This window comes from Cetorhinus maximus, chromosome 30 (assembly GCF_964194155.1).
Source record: "Cetorhinus maximus chromosome 30, sCetMax3.hap1.1, whole genome shotgun sequence".
Classification (NCBI taxonomy): domain Eukaryota; kingdom Metazoa; phylum Chordata; class Chondrichthyes; order Lamniformes; family Cetorhinidae; genus Cetorhinus; species Cetorhinus maximus.
Genome location: NC_135908.1, coordinates 18,331,102 through 18,353,074, shown reverse-complemented (window position 1 = coordinate 18,353,074; position 21,973 = coordinate 18,331,102). Strand labels below are relative to the sequence as shown.

The window sequence follows — 21,973 nt, the reverse complement described above, 5'->3', positions numbered from 1 at the left end:
TTTCAAAACAAAATAAGACCAAAATCAAAAATAAATCTCGATGGTGTGTAGCTCTGGGCTTGGCCACCTCCTTCTCGATGCTGTGGTGTGAGTGTGAATGAGTGCATGTGTGCACCACCAGAGGCGAATGCAAGGTTGATGTTAGTTAAATCCAACTTCTTAGCTTGGCTCCGGTCCCTCCCCTTACCTGGTGACCAGGACTTAGGGCCTAGTCTGTTTCTCTCTAGCGCTGCTTCTTAAGCAAAAAGACAAAGAAGGTTTTATTCATTAGTTCTGCCACTTTTATTAATTACTCACCTTTTTTATTTATCAATTTATTGCTTTGACATTGTTTTTTTTTGGTCAGCAAGTTGTTTATGTCTTCTTCATATCTTAATGAGAGGCTCAAAAGGCCCATGTTTTTTGGAGGGTTGGCAAAAAGGGTTATTTTTGCTCCAAAAGAAATGGAAAGTATTGGAAATGCTCACTACATCTGGCAGCATCTGTGCAGAGAGAAACAGAGGTCAGTGATCCTTCTTCAAAATTAGAGAAGGCTGTGGACCCGAAGGGCTGACTCTGTTTCTCTCTTCACAGATGCTGTGTGGCCTGCTATCTCCAGCATTTTCCGTTTATATTTCAGATCCCCAGCATCTGTAGTACTTTGCTCTCTTATTGTGTGCTCCATACTGGACATTTATAAGTGTGGTTAGTTTCAATTTAAAATGAAAAAATATTTATCACTCAATGCAAAGTGCAATTTTTCTGTTAACAAAGTCCACTTGTGTGGATAGAAATAGTACATTATTGCAGGTGAATTTATTGCTAATTTACTGGAAGGTTTTGCCATTTTTACACTTGAAAATGAAACCAGGAGTCATGCACCAATAGAATGTGTCACTGTTAGGTCAAGACGTTCTCATTTGTAGATAGGATTGTTGTTTGCCATGCTTGTGAGGTTCAGATCTTTTGGATGATGCAGTCCAGATATTGTATAGGGCCGGATTCAATGAAGATAAGCTGACTGTGTAATATGGATGACCAAGTTGTATGTAATTGTCAATGCCATGATTGTCAAGTGCATCATACTGAAACTTGAGCTTTCGATGGGATTTATAAATTGACGCATAGAGTAGAAAAGTCAAGAAGTTTGGCTAAACCTATATAAAACAGTTCAACCCCACCTAAAACTATGGTTCCCAATTTTGGGCACCTGAAGGATGAGAAGGAGAGGGTTTGGTTCAGGGTGTGGGCGTGAAAATAAGAGGCTTGGACAGAGACACAAAGGATTGAATTTGACACCTGCCTTATATGCAGTATCACTGAGTTCAATGAACTGAATATCGATAAGGCGCATAACAGCGGCAGACAGTATCACCTCACCCTAGTCAATTTCACCCCCGAGTCACCTTCAGGCGAAGAAAAGATATGGTATAGCAAGTCACAGTTTCTTAACAGACTGTAGACATACAAATTACTCTGCTATCATTAACTGTTGAATTATTTCATACTATATCCACTGGCAATATACAATAATTAGATTCAAGTCAGTTTTTGATTTCTTTATATAAATCCCCTCTACACTTTTGCTAGACTTACTCTGGGATGTGTATGTGGTAGACCTTCAACTGGGTCTTTCCAATGTCGCATATACCAGTAACTAGAAGGCACAAGACCATCCCAGGATGATTCGCCCTCAGAGATTAGCGCACCTTTTATGAAGAAGCAATTACTCATCATTTTTTTAACACAATGCCATTGTAACTTTGAAACGAATGGCTTACTGTTGACAATACAATGGAGAATCTTAAGCTCTAAACACTTTTCAGTAATTCCCCACATTGATGCTGTTGTGATTGGTAACTTAGTAGCATGGGAATTGACATGTAGCACATGGGCCTGGATTTTCATTGATTTGAGTTGACTCAGGAGCCCTTTAAAAATGGTGGGTGGGTCCTGATTCTGGGATTTCAACCCCATTATCGAGCTGTCAAATTTTCAGGAGTGCCTTTAAAGGGTCTGGTCTAGTTCCTGTCAAAAGCCTGCATCCAGCACTCTTGACCTGGCCGGATCCACTGCAGAGATAGGCATCTCTTACTCCTCCGTAATTTTCATGGAGTCCGGCCAGGTAGTTATTAAAATACCAGACCACCTACTCCCCAGAGCAAACATTGTTTGATTGATAGCTCAGGCTCTCTGATCTCTGCTGTCAATTTCACAATGTTTGGTTACACAAGCTAAGTGGTTTCAAGGGTTTGTGGTTTTTGTAGCTTTAAAAGTGCCCAGATGATTGGCACTTCTATTAGCTTGTAGTGCAGACTCTTTTTTTCAAACATAGGAGAAAGTTATCAATGAATTACTTTCTTTCAAAGCTTTTTTTACACATCCACTATACCTTTCATTGGTTCTAGAAAGTACACAGTGGGTCAATGAGCATTGAAGTGCCACAGCTTGGCAAAGGGAGAATGAGAGGCCATAGGGGGTGGATGGAAGGGCAGAGCTTGACATAGGGGGCATGAGGGGCCATAGGAGGTGGGTGGAAAGGCAGAGCTTGGCAAATGGGGCTTGAGGAGACTTGGGGGTGGGTGAAGGGTAGAGCTTGGCATAGGTGGTGAGAGAAGTCATAGGGTGGGTGGGGGGCATGAGATGAGATCGATAGGGCAAGGGTAGTGTTTTGAGGGTGAAGGGGTTATGAGGAGTGAGGGTTGGAGAGCCTCTGTGTTTTAATTTTAACTAGGACAAAGTCCCACGGCAACGAGGTGGGCCTTTTAAATAGCCCACCTCCATAGCTGGCAACCACTGCGGCTCCCTCTGCACTTCTTCCTAGGTTGGCTGGTCTGGCTCCAGCTAGCCCCCAGTCCCCAGCAATGAAGATCCCGCCTTTGTGAGCACTTTCTCCTGAGGCGGGTGGGCCGAGCCGGGAATTTTCCCAACTCCCACCACAAGGAAAAAAATCCAGGCCATGGTGTCAATGCTTCAATATAATTTCTCACTCTGTTGCCTGGTATTTTTTAAACTCTTCCTATATATCTAGGCAAAAATTACTGCCACAAGTGGTCATTACCTTGTTAAATGGCCTTGATTAGTGCATGAAATTTTCATCAAATGAGAAAAGTTTTTCAACTAGAAGTCATTAATATGTAACAAATACTAAGAAGGGGTAATTGATAATACAACACAAAATTGTCGTAGTGGAAAGGTGTTTCTGTGTGCCTTGTTAATTGAAGTTAAATGTTTGCCATGTACTAAGCCAAGCTTTGCTTAAACTTTAATGGTTTAACACAGGATGAATGGCAAATTACCATTCACATGGTTTATAGCCTCCACTAAGATTTCTATATGATCTCCCTGTTATTATGATGCAGGTTTGCACAGTTCACCAGAGATTGTTAAGGCTATTCATTTCAAAACAGTTACATACAGCAATTAAAAATACACAAGTGAAAACTGTAGTAATGATACTCTCACTCTTCACAGGAAACAATATTTAGATCTTCTGTGAGATCAAGAGGGCCAGCTTTGGCCCGAAGTTAGAGAGTGATTAACAGAAATTGAGTGAGGTCATGTTTACTCAGCTTAAAGTGGAAAACAAAGAAGGAAATGCAAATAGGACAATTTCTTAAAACATCAAGAAAGTATTTAAGATACCAGAAATATAAACCATGATCTGTGTTTAACTGAATAATATATGGAAAACATTTATGTTCTCATATTTCCTTTATTGTTTTTATGAAAACAAAACAGCACAAAATCAAAGCTTGATGCCAATAACTAAATGCCAAAACTTCCTAAACCAGAAATAAAGTGCAGACATGAAGTCCCTGTATCCAATGCTTATTGAATGAGTCACTGAAGTTTATGACTGTGCCATATTTACAATTAAATAAATACAGCATGCAACAAAAATGTAACACAAATACGTTTTGAAGGAAAGTGTGTCTGCATTTAATTATGTCCAATAAACTACTTGGGAATTGAATATAATCTATAAGCACCCAGAAATTCTTTGAATTTATATTTTGTTTACTGCTTGAATGAAGGTGTAGTTGGACTGAAATAAGCTGCATGTGCAATTTTGAAATGTGAATGAGTGTACCTTGGTGTTGTTCAAGTCATTAAGAGACCATGTTCTCAAACAATTCATTGGTCCCATGCTCTCAGTGAGGTGTTGTGCTTGATGAACGCAAATTGAAGGCTCTATGATGCTTGCCTTATCTCCAACTAACGTTCCCTTTGATTGTGCTTCCTTATTGGGAGTACAGGATTGGTGGATATATTCTATAAAGAACTATGCAATATGGCAACAAACACTGAATAGCAGGCCTCAATAACCAATAATTCTTAAATGCAAAGGCAGCTCAAATGTTTATATTCCTGAATCTCCCGCAGGTGTGCATGGGTTGGAGTCCCAGACCTACTGGTCTGCAAACCTGTTTTGTCCTACTTGAGTTTTGTCAGTTTTCAACTGGGAAGAGCGAGCCATTATTTTCAATAGAGAGAATAAGGAACACAAATTAATTTACCTCTCTAGAACTATATCTCTTAGTGGCCCATCACAGAGCATCACTTCTGGCAGCTTTACACAGATCCCCACTCTGATCAGACTACCCTTCATTCAGAAAATACATATTTGCAAGCATTCTACAATGCTACAAAGACAGACTACACAACAAAAAGTAAATTCCAGAATACAGAAATTTCAAAATGACTGTCTTTAATAGAGTCCATCTCTTGGAAAATGTTCTATTTGTATTAATTGTTACTTGTATCAATTGAGGTTAAGTACATACAGGTGGAGGGCATTGATTGGATGGTTACTTGAGCACATAAAAAGCAACTGACATGAGTTAGTGGAGTCAGGAAATCTATACCTGCAATGTTTCACTCTGTGAAAAAATCTATTCCATGTAAAAACTGGCTTTGGTTTCTTCCATCACCAACTGACTATCTGGAGCATAACATTCATTTCCATTTTATTATTACTTTTATTTTTAAACCACTATCTTCGGATCATTCTGGATTGCAAAGATAACTCCTGTCTTCATTTCTCTACTGCAAACCAGCTTCTTTAATCTCTCTCCACGGTCTTCTGCACCCTCATCTCCAACAAGAATTATGAGATGCTCATGGAATTCTTTGCAACATGGGATGAAACAATCCATTCAGCTGCCTCTGCCACTTCCCTCCCTTCCCCTATCCCACTAGGCCAAAATCTCTCTAGAGTTCCACCTTGCCCTAGCGCTAACTCACATTTTTTGCTAGTTTTTCCCTACTTCCCCATATGCCTTCTCCAAGCTCATTTTGTCCATAAGACCCAACCCCAGCTCCCTTGACCCTGCTCCTACTAAAATACTGACCACACAACTATCCTTCATAATTCCCATGTTAGATGATGTTGTTAACAGTTCTCTTTCTTCAGGTATTATTCCTCTGTCCTTCATGCCTGTTGTCATAACACCTCTTATGAACAAAACATTAGAGTCCACTGTCTTTGCAAACTACCACCCCATCTCCAACCTCCGTTTCCTCTCCTTGAATGCATTACCACCTCACAATTGGTGTTCATCTTTCCTGGAATGTCATGTTTGAATCCATCTTAATAGTTTTTTATCGCTGCCACAGTACCGAAAATGGCTCTTATCAAAAAACACTAGGGTAGATCCTATGTTACTGTGACAAAGGTGAACTATATCAATGTATAAATAATTACACTGCATGGCAATCACCTTCTTAAAGACAATTTCTAGTTAAACACGTGATGGACATTGATTATCCCATCTAAACAGAATAAAAAGATACGGTTGGAACACTTTGTGTGGAAGCTACTTGGAAGTCAGTAGCACTAAGGAGCTGTCTTGAAAATAAATCAGCTTGAACCAAAAGACCAGCCTGGGTTAATTCTTCTACAACCACTTATTGAGAGAAACACAGTAGCAGAGGATGAACTTTAAGCTTTGCTGATTGATTGCTGTATATGAAATTTTTTGTCTCAATCATCTGAGGGAAAAGAAGCGTAATGTTGCTGACAATTTAAGTTATGGAATGGTGGTGCAAAATCGCAAGCTTTGACTATCCACCATTTTTTTCTGACTCTGAACCTTATCAGCAATGGAATGCTGAAGTTGAAATGTGGACCTGGGTTTCTTCCATACCCTGGGAGAAGCAAGGTCTGGCTTTGGTGTTATCATTACCAGCCAAAACAAAGATAAAGAGTAAGGTATTTTCAGAGTGAAAAGTGGATGATTTGGATCATGAAGAGGGATTGAACATTCTGTTACAATTTTTGCATAAGTTTTACTAAAAGGATGAGTTATTGGAAGCATATGACGCTTGGACGATCTTTGATAGGTTTAGGAAATCAGATGATCAGTCCGTGGAAGAATATATCATGGATTTTGATAAATGGTACAGGAGACTAGAGAGATTTGAACTTGAAATTCCAGAATCTGTATTGGTGCTTAAATTACTGGACTGTACTCTCATTTCCCATGTTGACTGTCTTTTAGTACTAACAGGGGTTCAATTCCAGGGGAAAGAATCTCTCCTATGAGAGATATGGCTGCTGCCCCAAAGAAAAAAACGGGGAAACATTCATTCCCTGCCACTTCCTTAGCAAATGCGAACAACTATGCTATGAAGCGAAGGATAGAGGATTCAATGGTGGCTGAATTTCAAGGTCGACCAAATATTAGATGAAGATTCCAATACAAAGATGGGGTTAATGACAAGAGGTCTGAAAATAGTCGTAATCCTAGCCAGTTTGAGAGTCGGGACAAAAAGTGTGTCAGGGATGGTGACCGTAGGCATTTAAACCCAAAAAATGCATGGGGAATGGTTAATTGATGTTTTCAGTGTGATCCCCAATATCATTACTGGATAACTGCCCATGGTGAAGGAGTCGCGTTTTTGAAGTGACCCACGAGACCGATTCATCTGAAATTGAAAATGATGATCGTGACTTCCATGATGGGATTGTATTGATCACTGAGAGTTTGAGTCCAGTGATGAGTATCTTGATGGTAGATTCCTTCAACTGTGCAGTTCTGGACAATGGTTGCACTTCTATGGTGTGTGGCATGGACTGGCTTGGCTGCTTTCTGGAGTCTCTCAATGAGGCAGACTAATGGAAGGTCAAGGAGTATGGAAGCTCTACCTGCTTCAGGTTCGGAGATGACAATACATCAACATCCTCCAAACTGGCGGTCCTCCCTTGTAAGATAGCAGGGATCAATCTGTTTATCAGTACTAGCGAGATATCGTTACTGTTAAGTTGATCTGCGATGAAGGCGGCTCAGATGGCACTAGATATGAAGAATGATAGAGCAGTTGTGTTTGGAAAAAATGTGGATCTACATTTTACTCAGTCAGGCCATTACTCCTTGCCACTAAGGAAGCCAGAGATTTCTTATCAAAAAGTTCATGAAGTTTTGTTAACTGCTGAGAAAAATTTGGTGGACAAAAAGAAGATCATTTGGAAATTACACAGACAGTTTGCACATCCGGCACCACGGAAACGGAAGACTCTACTTCAAGATGCGGGAGTGGTCGATAAAGGATATGATGACCTTAACGAACAAATCACTGCTCAGTGTGAAATTTGTCTTAAATATCGCAAGACACCACCGCATCCTGTTGTGAGCTGCCACTAGTCAGGGAGTTTAACGATGCAGTGGCAATGGACTTGAAAGTTTGAGGCAAGGATAAGGGTGTTTTTTTTACTACACTTCATAGATATGGCAACCAGATTTAGCCTATCCACTGTAATACACAGTAAAGACAAAGGGACCATTGTCGATAAGGTCATAGAGAAATGGGTAGGAACAGGATTAGGAACACCAATGAAGTTCCTCACAGATAATGGTGGGGAATTCGCCAAGGAGAAATTTCGAGATATGTACAAAAATTTAAACATCATAGTTACGCACACTGCAGCTGAGAGCCTGTTTAGTAATGGTCTTTGCGAAAGAAGCCATGTTGTAATAGACGACATGTTACATAAAATATTGGCTGATCAACCAGATTGTAGATTGCAAATGACGCTAGCCTGAATGGTGCACGCAAAGAGCTCTTTGCAAATGGTTGGGCAGTGCCGTCTGTACCAGTTGGCGTATGGAAGAAATCTGAAGTTGCCTTCGGTGTTATTGGATGCTCCCCCTACTCTGGAAGGCACTAGCATTAGCTCCACATTTTCTGCTCATCTGAACGCTTTGCATGTGGGCAGAAAAGCTTTCATTAAAGTAGAAGTTTCAGAGAAAATTCGGTGAGCCCTACAGCACCGCATAAGACCATCGGGAATTCAGTTTAGACAAGGAGATATGGTATATTATAAAAGGGAAGGCTGGAAAGAGTGAAAAGTACCTGGCAAGGTAATAGAGAGTGATGGGAAAGTAGTAATTGTGCAACACAGCAATCAAACTGTTAGGGTACATTCTTCGCGGTTAATTGGTACTGACTATACCTTCACAGGTTCTGAACAGACATAGAATGTGAGGAGGCACCATGCACTTCACATACACACACATTGGGTAGTTATAAGGAGCAGATGACGGCCGACACAGGATTAACTGACTATGAACAAAGTAACACTGAGGTACAGGATAACGCTATTCGTGCAAAAGGGCAACTACCCAAAGTAGGAACAAAGGTAACATACATGCCAGAAAAGACCAGTGTGTGGAGGAGTGCCACTATCATAGGGAGAGTAGGAAAGGCCACTGGTAAATACAAACATTGGCTAAATGTGCAGGGTGAAGGACAGGAGACAAGACCCATGGATTGGCAAACCGAGGTAAAGACGTAGAAACCCAGAAAGTGCAGTATGAGTTCTGACAATGGACCAGAAAGTGGTTGTGACCCTAGAACAAAATCACGGACTTGCAAACAGGGTTCTGCTCGCATGGGAGAAAGATCCTATAGTAGTAGTCCAGAAGGGGAGGGGTATGTGAGTAGAGGCCATACCTTAAGAATGAGGACTAGCGAGCAAGCTAGGAATCTCAATAGAAGTAGAAGTCCTTATGGCTGAGAGATTTTACTAGCTGCTAATAAATTAGAAAATAAGCTGATAAAGGAAGCCAAGCGGAAAGAGTTGGAAAGTTGGAAGGAATTCGGGGTATATTCTGAAATACCTGACAGAGGACAGCCAGCTTTATCTCACAGATGGATCTGTACAGTAAAGGTACTCCCAGATGGCACATATAAGGCCAAAGCGAGATTAGTAACCTGAGGCTTTGAAAGGAGACTACGAGATCAGGATGTCCAAGTGGACTTGCCTACTGCGGGGAAAGTGAGTTTGAAAGTTAGTTTTTTTTTAAGCTATTTTGGCATCCTATTCCTGGGAGTGCAAATCAATTGATATAAAGGCTGCCATTTTACAGGGAGAGAAGTTTCAAAGGGAAGTTTTTTGAAACCGCCCAAAGAAACCGGTGATGTAGAAGGAAAGCTATGGAAATTGAGCAAGTGTGCTTATGGACTGAATGATGCATCAAGAGTATGGTATTTTTCTGTGAGGTCTGTCCTGTTGAAAACAGGTTGCATTCAGTTAAAGGCAGACCCTGCGATGTTCTACTGGTACCATAAGGAGAAACTAGCTGGAATATTAATCATGCATGTTGATGATTTCTTGTGGGGAGGCTCTGTAGAATTTGAACAATGGGTAATCGAGAAGATAAAGAAGGAATTCAAGGTTGGAAGTCAGGCTTCAGGGGCCTTTAAATACATAGGTCTAGACAATAAGCAGAGCAAGTTAGGACTGACACTGAATCAACAATCTTATCTAGAATATGTAAATCATATCCCAATAACGTGGGTTAGATCCTCATAAAAAGAGGATCCTGCTATCAAGGAAGAAACGGAACAGTTGAGAAGCTTGGTTGGGCAGTCTGCACTCAGACTAGGCCTGACGCTAGTTATGATGTGTTGGAGCTGTGTACCATGATGAAACATGCTACAGTTGAGGAAGTTCTGAGAGCAAATAAAACACTACAAAAATTAAATTTGGAGAGATATGTGCTCAAGTTTCCAGCCTTGGGTGATCCAGGAGATATGAGGTTGGTCATTTTTAGCGATGCTTCACATGCCAATCTTCCAGATGGGTACTCTAGCACAGCAGGGTTTATCATATTCTTGGTGGGAAAGAATGATAGATGTTGCCCGCTGGCTTGGGAGGCTAAGAAAATAAAAAGGGTGGTGAAAAGCACCTTAACTGCTGAAATGCTGGCCTTAGTAGAAGTGCTAGATATGGGGGTTTACTTATCCAATATACTGACAGAAATATTATATAAGGGGCAATGTGAGAAAAGTTTACCCATAGAATGTTATGTTGATAACTGGTCCCTTTGGGATAATGTTCATTTGACGAAAAGTGTCACTGAAAAAAGGCTAAGAATAGACCTAGCCAGCATAAAAATGTTAGAGAGAAGAGAGATCTCTAAGATACAATGGGTTGACATAAGTCACCAACTATCAGACATTTACAAAAAGAAGTGTCTGCTCTAAGAAATTATTAAATATATTGGAAGAGGGGTGTCTTATGTTATAATGATGAAATGGGGAAAAAATTGTTTTATAATTGTTTATATATATTTGGTAAAGGAAATACAGGATATAAATGTGGAAATACGTACATTATTCCCTTCTGTTTGTTTCAAAAAGAATTTTCTTTAATTTTTTTCAATTTAAAAAAGAAAAGAGGGGAATCTGTCAATGTATAAATAATCACACTGCATGGCAATCACCTTGTTGAAGACAATTACTAGTTAAACAGGTGATGGACATTGATTATCCCATCTAAACAGAATAAAAAGATACGGTTGGAACACTTTGTGTGGAAGCTACTTGGAAGTCAGTAGCACTAAGGAGCTGTCTTGAAAATAAATCAGCTTGAACCAAAAGACCAGCCTGGATTAACTCTTCTACAACCACTTATTGAGAGTAACAAGCTATCGCTCCTTGTCCTTCTCAACCTGTATACAGTCTTTGACACGGTTGACCACACCATCCCCCTCCAAAGAATTGCCATTATTAGCCATCTGAGTAGAGCTGCACTTGCTTGGTTCCATTCTTATCTATCTAATCATAACTGGAGAATCACCTGCAATAGTTTCTCCTCCCACTCTTGCACCATATTTCTGCAAAAGATCTATCCTTGGCTCCTGCCTATTTCTCATCTATACTCTAACTTTGAAGACATAGCTCGAAAACACAGCATTACATTTCACAAGTTCACTGATGATCCCAGCTCTACCTCCCCACCACCATGCTCAACTTCTCCAGCGTTCTCTAAATTCTCAGACTGCTTGTCCGACATCCAGTACTGAATAAGCAGAAATTTCCTCTAATTAAATATTGGGAAGACCAAACCTATTATATTTGGTCCCTACTACAAACTCTTTTCTCTAGCCATCAACTCCATCCCTCTCCCTGGCAACTGACTAAAGCTGAGCCAGGCTGTTAGCAACTTTGGTGTCATATTTGATGCAGATATGAGCTTCTGATCACATATCCATACCATCACTAAGAATGCCTATTTCCACTTCTGTAACTTGCCTGACTTCACCCCTGCCTCAACTCATCTGTTACTGAAACCCTTATTCATGCCTTTGTTACTTTTAGTCTTGACTGTTCAATGGTCTCCTGGCTGGCCTCCTACATTCGACCCTCCATAAACTTGAGGTCATCTAAAACGCTGCTGCTTGTGTCTACCCATCACTATTGTGCTCGTTGACCTGCATTGATTCCCAGTCAAGCAACATCTCGAAGTTAAAATTCTCAGCCTTGTTTTCAATCCTTCCATGGCTTTGACCCTCCTCATCTTTGTCACCCTGAGATTAGCTAACAGATTGAGGATCAAACTGAGGATCTTCCTCAGCTGCTTATCTCAACTATTAACTCAAAGACTTAAAAACAAAAAGCTAAAAGCTACTGCGGATGCTGGAAATCCAAAACAAAAACAGAATTACCTGGAAAAACTCAGCAGGTCTGGCAGCATCGGTGGAGAAGAAATCAGTTAACGTTTCGAGTCTTCATGACCCTTCGGCAGAACTGAAGCATAGTTAGGAGAAAGGTGAAATATAAGCTGGTTTAAAGTGGGGGGGTGGGGGGAGAGAGAAGTTGAGGGTGTGGTGATTGTGGAGATAAGCAAGCAGTGATAGGAGCAGATAATCAAAAGATGTCACAGACAAAAGGATCAAAGAGGTGTTGAAGGTGGTGATATTGTCTAAGAAAAGTGCTAATTAAGAATGGAAGACAGGACACTCAAGGTACAGCTCTAGTGGGGGTGGGGTGGAAAGACTAACAAAGTTTTAGTTTTAGATTTAAAAATAATGGAAATAGGTGGGAAAAGAAGAATCTATATAAATTATTGAAAAAAAAGGGAGGGGGAGAAACGGGGTGGGGATGGGGGGAGGGGGAGTTTAAGATCTAAAGTTGTTGAATTCAATATTCAGCCCGGAAGGCTGTAAAGTGCCTAGTCGGAAGATGAGGTGCTGTTCCTCCAGTTTGCGTTGGGCTTCACTGGAACAATGCAGCAAGCCAAGGACAGACATGTGGGCAAGAGAACAGGGTGGAGTGTTAAAATGGCAAGCGACAGGGAGGTTTGGGTCTTTCTTGCGGACAGACCACAGGTGTTCTGCAAAGCGGTCGCCCAGTTTGCGTTTGGTCTCTCCAATGTAGGTCACCTCTACATTGGAGAGACCAAACGCAAACTGGGCGACCGCTTTGCAGAACACCTGCGGTCTGTCCGCAAGAAAGACCCAAACCTCCCTGTCGCTTGCCATTTTAACACTCCACCCTGTTCTCTTGCCCACATGTCTGTCCTTGGCTTGCTGCATTGTTCCAGTGAAGCCCAACGCAAACTGGAGGAACAGCATCTCATCTTCCGACTAGGCACTTTACAGCCTTCCGGGCTGAATATTGAATTCAACAACTTTAGATCTTAAACTCCCCCTCCCCCCATCCCCACCCCGTTTCTCCCCCCTCCCTTTTTTTCAATAATTTATATAGATTCTTCTTTTCCCACCTATTTCCATTATTTTTAAATCTAAAACTAAAACTTCGTTAGTCTTTCCACCCCACCCCCACTAGAGCTGTACCTTGAGTGTCCTGTCTTCCATTCTTAATTAGCACTTTTCTTAGACAATATCACCACCTTCAACACCTCTTTGATCCTTTTGTCTGTGACATCTTTTGATTATCTGCTCCTATCACTGCTTGCTTATCTCCACAATCACCCCACCCTCAACTTCTCTCTCCCCCGGCCCCCCCACTTTAAACCAGCTTATATTTCACCTTTCTCCTAACTATGCTTCAGTTCTGCCGAAGGGTCATGAAGACTCGAAACGTTAACTGATTTCTTCTCCACCGATGCTGCCAGACCTGCTGAGTTTTTCCAGGTAATTCTGTTTTTGTTTTGAACTCAAAGACTTACTCAGTCTTCAGAGTGACTCACTGATTTTAATTCCATCTACAAACACTTGTAAGACAGTTGGCTAGAACAACAAAGAAAAGCACAGCACAGGAACAGGCCCTTTGGGCCTCCAAGCCTGCACCAATCATACTGCCTGTCAAACTAAAACATTTTGCACTTCCGGGGTCCGTATCCCTCTATTCCCATCCTATTCATGTATTTGTCAAGCTGCCTCTTAAACACCACTATTGTACCTGCTTCCACTACCTCCTCTGGTAGTGAGTTCCAGACACTCACTACCCTCTGCGTAAAAAACTTGCCCCGCACATCTCCTCTAAAGTTTTCTCCTCTCACCTTAAATCTATGTCCCCTAGTAATTGACTCTTCCACCCAGACTCTTCCAGAAAAAGCTTCCATCTACTCTGTCCCTGCCACTCATAATTTTGTAAACTTCTATCAAGTTGCCCCTCAATCTCCACCTGCCAACCTGTCAATGGCCAATTGACCATTGGCAGGATAATCAAGATCATTAAAGACGCTGCCCATCCAACCTTAAGGCTGGCGGGCAGGCCAGGAGCCCCAGCGGGCTTCTGATAAAACATGAAACCTCATCCACCGGCGGGATGATGTTTCATGTTCATGTTTAAAAACTTTAATAAAATTTCAGTGCTTCTTATTAACATGTCCCATCTCATGTGACATTGTCACATGAGGGGGACATGTTAATAATGTTTTTATTTTTCTATTTTTTTAGAGTTTTTTAACCTGTCACTAATCTCCCTGAGAAAGCACTTAGTCTCAGGGAGAAGTGCGCTCTTTTGCGCGCGTGCGTGAAAGAGCACACTTTGACAGTTGGGGATTCCCTCCCCCCTGCCTCAGAGGAAGCGCAAAGCGGGCCCCATTTCGGCAGCAGGGGTTGGCTTCCCGCCCGCTCACCAAAGGCAAAATTCTGCCCACAGTAATTTTTTAAAAATTCATTCATGGGATGTGGGCATCACTGGCTAGGCCAGCATTTAATGCCCATCCCTAATTACCCTTTTTCAGAGGACATTTAAGAGTCCACCACATTGCTGTGAGTCTGGAGTCAGATGTAGGCCAGACCAGGTAAGGGTGGCAGATTTCCTTCGCTAAAGGACATTAGTGAACCAGGTGGGTTTTTACAACATTTGTGGTCATCATCAGACTTTTAATTTCAGATTTTTACTGAATTCAAATTTCACCATCTGCTGTGGTGGGATTCGAACCAGGGTCCCCAGAGCGTTACCCTGGGTCTCTGGAATACCAGTCCAGTGACAATACCACAATAATATCCATCAAGAATATGAGGCCAGATACAAACAATGCTGATTCTATGCAGTCAATCTAAGTTTAGTTGGCCAAGATTGCCCATTGTAAAAATAGGGTATATCTGTAGAGAAAACTCAAAACTTTTTTTGTCAGAAAAAAGCTATATCACAATATTTAGGAGCATGACAAATAGGGAGCAGAAGTGGTTGCCAGAATTACAGAAATTTCAGGTTGAAGCTGGCAAATCCTTTCACAAAATAAGCCATGCCAAGTAATACACATTATGGCAAGAGAAATTGGCAGCAGTAATTTATACATTTTTGCAACAGTTGGTCAATAATTGCCTGTAGTTACATATTTACACAATGATAGCAGTTACATTTTTCATTTATGTTCATAAGTAAATGTGGAATTCTGCTTGTCAGCTCATTTTATGCGTACACTGGCTTATGTGGATATTTTAAAATATTCTTGCAGATCTTACGGAAATTGCATTTTTATACATATCCATGGAATTTACTTAATTGAAGTAAAAAGGAAGTTGGAATTTTGTAAGTTGTAGCGCACTATAAAATAGCTGCCAAATCAATCAAGGTGGCCATTTAACCTGTGTGCATAAATCAAAATTGAGGATAAAGTTCTACTAAGTCTCCTGATCATCTCTGCAGTACCACAGATATTATATCCCTCACAACAGGTTTGAACACAATAGGCCAGTGGCATCAATCGTATTGGGCAGAGAATTTATAGGTGTAGCTTTGTCACTATATTGTAAAATCTTAACACCGATGATTAGAATCCACCCACCTGATCGAAAAATAACATGCAGCCCAATTTACCCCAACATTTCAATCATTATGCAGCCACGTCAAGGGTAAATCAACAGAAAGTACTTTGCTAACTCCTGAAAGCAGTAACACTTAATACAAGTCCTAATTGCCTCATGAGTGTCCATTTGCTTTGGAAAACTGCCTTTGGATTTCTGGCTGATAGAACATGGGTGAATTTGTGACAGTTTTCATAAAATACTCCCTCTTCAAAGTTTTACAGATTACTACTGACACTGGAATAGCTAAAATCATTTAAATCTATCAGATTAATTTGAGGTAAGCAGATACTAATATCAATTTCATGAAAATTAATTTATCTCCATCATGAATTAAAAATCCAAAGATCAAAGTCAAAACAAACTTTATTTATTAATTATGTAACTTGACTGGGAAGGAATTCTATGAAAGAGACCACCATAAAAGTTTACAGATTGCGACTATGTTCTGATCTTTAATTAAATTGAGAGCAGGCTCTGATGAATTTTATAGGTCACATAAACTGTAACACAACCTGAAAGATGCTCTGTCTCTTGTTTCTTCATCATATCATGAAACATTCATTACAAGTTCAGATTTAATCTTACAATAACTGAGGAAACGACAGCATTTACACATTGCATTGATATATTTTTATATATAATTTTTGTTGTACTATATTACAATTGTTCTTTGATAACAAAATTTGTTTAGAATGTACAAGGTATGGTACACCTGAAACACTGGGGTGGATTTTAAGGGGAGGCGGTAGGGGGAAGGGGGGTGGAGGGGAGGACTGGGGGTTGGTGGGTCTATTCCCTGCCCCACCGACAGAAAGGTCTCTGGTCAGGCTGCTCACCTGAAACCCAGTTTCCTCTGAGATATTACGCTTGGGAAGCATTAATTGAGTCAGAGTGGAGCTTCTGCCTCTATCTGGCCAATCTGGCTGCCAGCTCTGTAGTCCAGGTAATACCAAGATTGAGTAGTGGCCACTGCTGGGGCTAAAAGCAGTCCCTGAAGAAGACGACTGATGGATTCTGGACTTCAGATAGTCTGGGGAATTAGGACCTAAGTGATGTGGTGGGGTAAGCAGGGGGAGGGGCCATGTTTTAGAGGTTGGGGAGGCTTAAAAGTGGGGTATGATCTTGGGGGATGCCTTTTATGAGCTCAGGGGACACCACAAAGGATGTTCCCCCTATTTCTGCAGTAAAAGCTGCTGTGATGTTCACCTTGCTTCTGCCTTCCCCAGCCACATGTATTGTAGCAGTGGAAGCGGAAAGGGCCTCAATAGGCCCAAGGCGGGTAGGTGGGCTGACTGCAATATAGGAGAAGGCCTGAAGTGGACGGGAAAGCAGTGGGCAGGACACCCGTTTTATTTTACAAGCTTCCCTCCCCAGCTTCAAATATGCTGGCAGGGAGGTGATAAAATTCAGCCCACTGTGGCGATGTGTGGGCTTTGCTAATTTATTTTAGTAGTAGTCTCTACTTGACTCTGATTCTAGAGAATGGAGGCCATATTTTAAATGATTTAAAAAAAATACTGTGCAAATGAATGTTCGCAAATGGGTAATTCTTGTAACAATTATACATTTAAATGCCAGATTTAAATGGAGAATATACTGTGCTCATGAAAGATTTGTTTACCTGTACAACCAGTTGTTCCTTTCTTAACAGAGTAGCCCAGTTCACAGTGACAAATGAATGATCCTTTAGTGTTCTCGCAGGAGCCACTGAGACATATATTTGGATTAAGTTCACATTCATTGACATCTGTGGATCAAGGTTAAAACTAAGTTACAGTATCCACAGCTCCAGTATATTGTGCAATTGCTAATTGTTTAAGGAGGTTCTATACAGCTCGAGTGATGCTCTTCTAAACATTACACAATTCTTGACATTGCTTTTAATATATTCTCATGTTATATACTCAGCTTAACACTTGAACAATAATACTTGAATATTAGCAAGAAAACTACAACCAAGTCTAACCTAGACAGGTCCTCATGTCTTCAGAAGCCATAAATCCATCATAACATAGACATCGATATTCTCCAGGTACATTGGCACATTGCCCTCCATCACAAATGTCAGGATTGTCCTCACATTCATCAATATCTGGAAGAAAAAGATTAGTTTATGTGATCATTAAATTTTAATCTACATTGCAATATACACTGAAAGTATTATTTTGTAAAGTATGCTAACAGAGTTATTACTTAATACACACTGGGGACATGGTGGCAGAGTGGTAATGTCAAGGGACTAGTAATCCAGAGGCCTAGGCTAAATACTGTGGGGACACAGATTTATATCCTATCATGGCAGCTGGAAGAATTTAAATTCAATTAATAAAATCTGGAACTGAAAGCTAATCTCAGTAAGAGTGACCACAAAACTGTCATTGAGTGCCGTAAAAAGCCTCTGGTTCACTCATTTATTTATTTATTATCCTTTTCCCCCAAACTCCCTGCCCCCCCTCAACAGGACCATCTGTCACTTGTTTTTATGTTTTGTTTTCACAGAGCGCTGACCCTTGTTCTGCTATTAACACATTCTGCTATCTTACCTTTATGCCACCAACAGCACCTTCTTTAGTCTTTAACACTACCATTAACACTCCCTTCGTTCTGTGTCCATGATATCTTTGTCAAATCTCTCCTTAGCTCCCACCTTCTATTTTGTTCCACCTGCTCCACCCCTATATAAAATCCATCACATTTGTACTTCTCTTTAGCTTTGAAGAAGAGTCATATTGACTCAAAACATTAACTCTTGTTTCTCTCTCACAGATGCTGTCAGACCTGCTGAATCTTTCCAGCATTTTCTGTTATTTCTGGTTCACTCATTTTCTTTAGGGGAGGAAATCTGCCATTCTTACCCAGTCTGACCTACATGTGACTCCAGACCCACAGCAATGTGGTTGACTCTTTAACTGCCCTTTGAAATAGCCTAGCAAGCCACTCAGTTCAACAGCAATTAGGGATGGGCAACAAATGTTAGCCTTGCCAGCAACACCCACATCCCATGGAAGAATAAAAGCAAAACTATTAGAGATGTCATGTTTCAGGTAAGATGTGAAATTGAGGTTACTTTCACCTGTTCAGGAAAAACTTAAAGAACCCATGGAACTATTCAAGCGCATCATCATTTCTCCTTATGCCCTCAACCAACATCACCAAAAATATGAAGGGGTTTGAGACAATTCTCAGGTGTAAGAAGCCAGCATATAAATGACGTTCTCATTTAGTATATATAGATGAATGAGGCACAGCAATAAGAATAGCTCTTTCCAAAACTCTAGATCAACCAAACTTAAAGAAATAGAAATGTAGGGTGGAATTTTCCACCCCCACCAGTGGCGGGAATCGTGGTAAGCTGGGACACTTAATTTGGCAGGAGGCAAAAAATATGTTTCCCAGTGGCGGGATAAACTGCAAGTTTTGTCTCCCGATTTTCAAGGTGGGTTAAAGATGGGTCGAGTTTCCAAACGAACAATGTCAGGAATCTTATTTGCATTCATTAGCATCTCATGCATGCTAATTAAAAGGCCACCTCACTGGAATTAAGTGCCCCCTCCAAATTAAGTTCCTTACCAATGAGAATTTCGAACGTTCAGTTTTATGGCTGCATTTAAGTAGCATGCACCTGACGAGCTTCACCACTTCCACAACTTTGAGGTCAGTAGATGTTTCTTTCTCCTTCCTAGGGACCTCGCATAAATTCACTTGAGAGCCGTTAGCAGAAGCTGTGCCAAGGCAGGATGGAAGGGTGGAATGCAGGCTGGATCAGGGAGGCAGGCCTACTGAAAGGGTGGGGGAGTGTGTCCTGGGAAGGGTGGGAAGATGGGGGGAGTGTCTGGGGAATTACAGGGGAGAGAGTGTGTAGGGAAGGGTGGGGAATGCCTGGGAAATGGGGAAAGGGGGGTGGCAGAGTGTCTGGGGAAGAGGGAGTGAGGAGAGACTGTCCAGGTGAGGATCTGGGGAATGGTGTTGTGTGTTTGGGGGGGGCCCCGAGGGAGGAATGTGTCTTAGAGGGCGTGGTCAATGGTGGGTGCACTCAGGATTCTGGTAACAGGAGGAAACAATCACAGTCAGAGGGCAGAGTGGGATGCAGTCGGGTGGCAGGTACAGGGTGAAAGTCTGGAGGTGAAGGTCTCATCGGGGGGGTGGGTCATGGAGGGGGACAAGACAGGTGGCTCGGATAACGGGAGAGGGCAGAGAGCGCAGGGATCAGTCAGTAGCGGGTGTCAACTCTGAGGGGAGGGAAGGCATGTCGAGGCTAATTATGATCAGGTCCAGGTAACCAGGGAGGGGTTCAAGGGTGACAGAGGGGAGAGGATTGGTGATATCTCTTTAGTTTAGATACCTCTTTGCAGAGGATGTGGAGCGAGCTTGAAAGGTAAAGCGCACTTTAAAAAAAAAATCAAATCTGAAGTTGACCACGCGGTTCATCAGTCAGCGAGATCCCTCAAGGTGGGAGGAGGATCTTTTCGGGTGGATGGAGTTCAAGGTCAGCACAACTAGCTGACTAAAGTGACACCCTAATAATTAAGGCAACTGGATGTCAACCATGCTCAGTTGTGTTCTCCTCTCTGTGGTGAAGCCCGCATTGCAGCAGGTTTGTTCCTAACACATGGGTCTCATAACATTGAGATTCTAGCAAGGTCTGGAGCTGCCATTTTTGAGCCATTTGCCATCAGCTGCAATCAAAGGCAGGGATGAAGGGAGGGAGGGAGGTGGAAGTCTCCAAGGGGCATGACTGGTGGAGGGCAGCCAACTCACAACTCCAAACTATTGTAAGGATTTGTTCAGTAGATCTCACTAAGAGGTTCAGAGGCTTGTAAGGTTGAATAGGGGTGTTTATTGGTAACACAATTAATTATGTATGTACAAAGTACAACCCAAACTAGGAACTAACTCCATGCTGGTTTTTGCTAGACTGCTATTGTACTCAATCCACTATCATGTGACTCTCTATATCATATTGTAGGTGGTACTGTTTCTCCAATCCCACATTAAGCCTTGCCATGCCAAACACCGTTATACTACACCTCCCTCTAAGTCTTTACCCAAACATATTTATAATATAATCTTCCTTCATGTGCTGCCCCTTCTCCCCTCTCTCAAGTCTCTGGCTTTTTAAATTCAGGCAGTGTGGAGACTTGACAATTCTTCCAAATCTCATTCTGGTCACATCTGGAGGAGTGCTAGGCTCATTGCTTTGGGAAAGCTTTTTTGGCTTGGAGTTGAAATCGTAGTATTCTGCTGTTTCAGGCACTTGATTGTCTCCATCTGATTCGCTTTTTGCGCTCCTTGGAGGTGAATTTCTCCTTATTGACAATCCATCCGATTTGTTTAGACTCCGTAGGTTTGTCCCATTCCTTCCTAAGGGAATGTTCACTCTATTCATTCATAGAGTGGAATCAGGTTTGCTTTTCTTGTGGGGTCCGCCATGTTCTTCTTAGAAGTTGACGTTTCATAAATGGAACCTCCACTGCCACTTGTTTTGCAATTTCACGAAAATAGTTGTTTATAATTTGTTTTAAAGGTTATTAATCTTTTCATCCAGCTCAGCAACGACTCTGGATGAATTCAGTTGTCTTTGTTCTAGAGTTATTTGTGGAATCCGTACACAAGCTTAACAACTGCACCTGGGCATTCAGCTCCTATCGGAATCTTTCTTCCATGGTCACTGACTGCTCTGTAGTTTCATTTAATTCACTCATTAGATCCTCAATATGGTTCTTAGAATTTTCCTTTTCTGCTTTTAAAGTCTGGATTTGCTCTTTCATGCCGCACATCTCATCTTTCATGTTCTTCAGATTGGATCAAAGTTCAGGAATTTAATCAGTTTTGGCTGTTAATTCCACATTCAACCAACTGTTCTGATTTATCAGCAATTCCATCTAGCTCACTTCTGTAATTTTACTTCTCCTAATTGTTTCTGAGACTCTTCATGCTCCTTCGTGAGAACTTCTACTTTCTCGTGCACCTGTTCAACCTTTTCTTGACATTCTACATTCTTGATTTTCATTTCAGCCATTTCATCCTTCAGCAACCCAATGGTTCTCAGTAAGTTTGAGGCATCCAGTGCTTACTCTTCTTGTTCTTTGATCTTCAGCTTTAGATTTACATTTTCTGATTTTATTTCTGCCTTTTCTTTCTCAACCTGCTGCAGAGCTTTGACCTTGTCTTTCATTTTAGTTTCACTGTTAGGCAGGTCTGTCTCCGGCAAAGCCTTAATTTGTTTCAGTTCTGTAACTGTGCTATTCGTGACTTTATTATCTGCTTGCAGCTTGGAACGCTCTGCGGCTTTCCCTTCAATCAGAGTCAGCTGGCTCAGCACTTACACCTGCTGTTGCAGTTTGGGTAACGTTTTCAGTAATATCTTTTCAAAAAAATCCATGTTTAAGCCTTCCGGTTGGTTCTCAGCCTCCTCTTTCTTCTGCACTAAACTCTTCAGCTCGTGCAATTCATTGCGGTGACATGGTATGCCACTATCG

At 41.4% G+C, this 21,973-nt stretch overlaps 1 protein-coding gene across 2 annotated transcripts in view; it reads right to left on the bottom strand.

Annotated features, from left to right (window-relative positions):
* LOC144670111 (fibrillin-1-like) overlaps window positions 1-21,973 on the bottom strand; it is a 580,847-nt gene that overhangs the window by 141,691 nt on the left and 417,183 nt on the right. The window contains exons 30-32 of one of the 2 annotated variants that reach the window (XM_078532544.1): window positions 17,461-17,586; window positions 17,116-17,241; window positions 14,890-15,272 (exon numbers count right to left, since the gene is read on the bottom strand). In XM_078532544.1, coding sequence (XP_078388670.1) covers window positions 15,268-15,272; window positions 17,116-17,241; window positions 17,461-17,586 — 257 coding nt within the window. In that variant the 3' untranslated portion in view covers window positions 14,890-15,267. Of the gene's footprint in view, window positions 1-14,889; window positions 15,273-17,115; window positions 17,242-17,460; window positions 17,587-21,973 lie in introns of those variants that run through there. The other variant, XM_078532542.1, reaches the window with a different exon arrangement.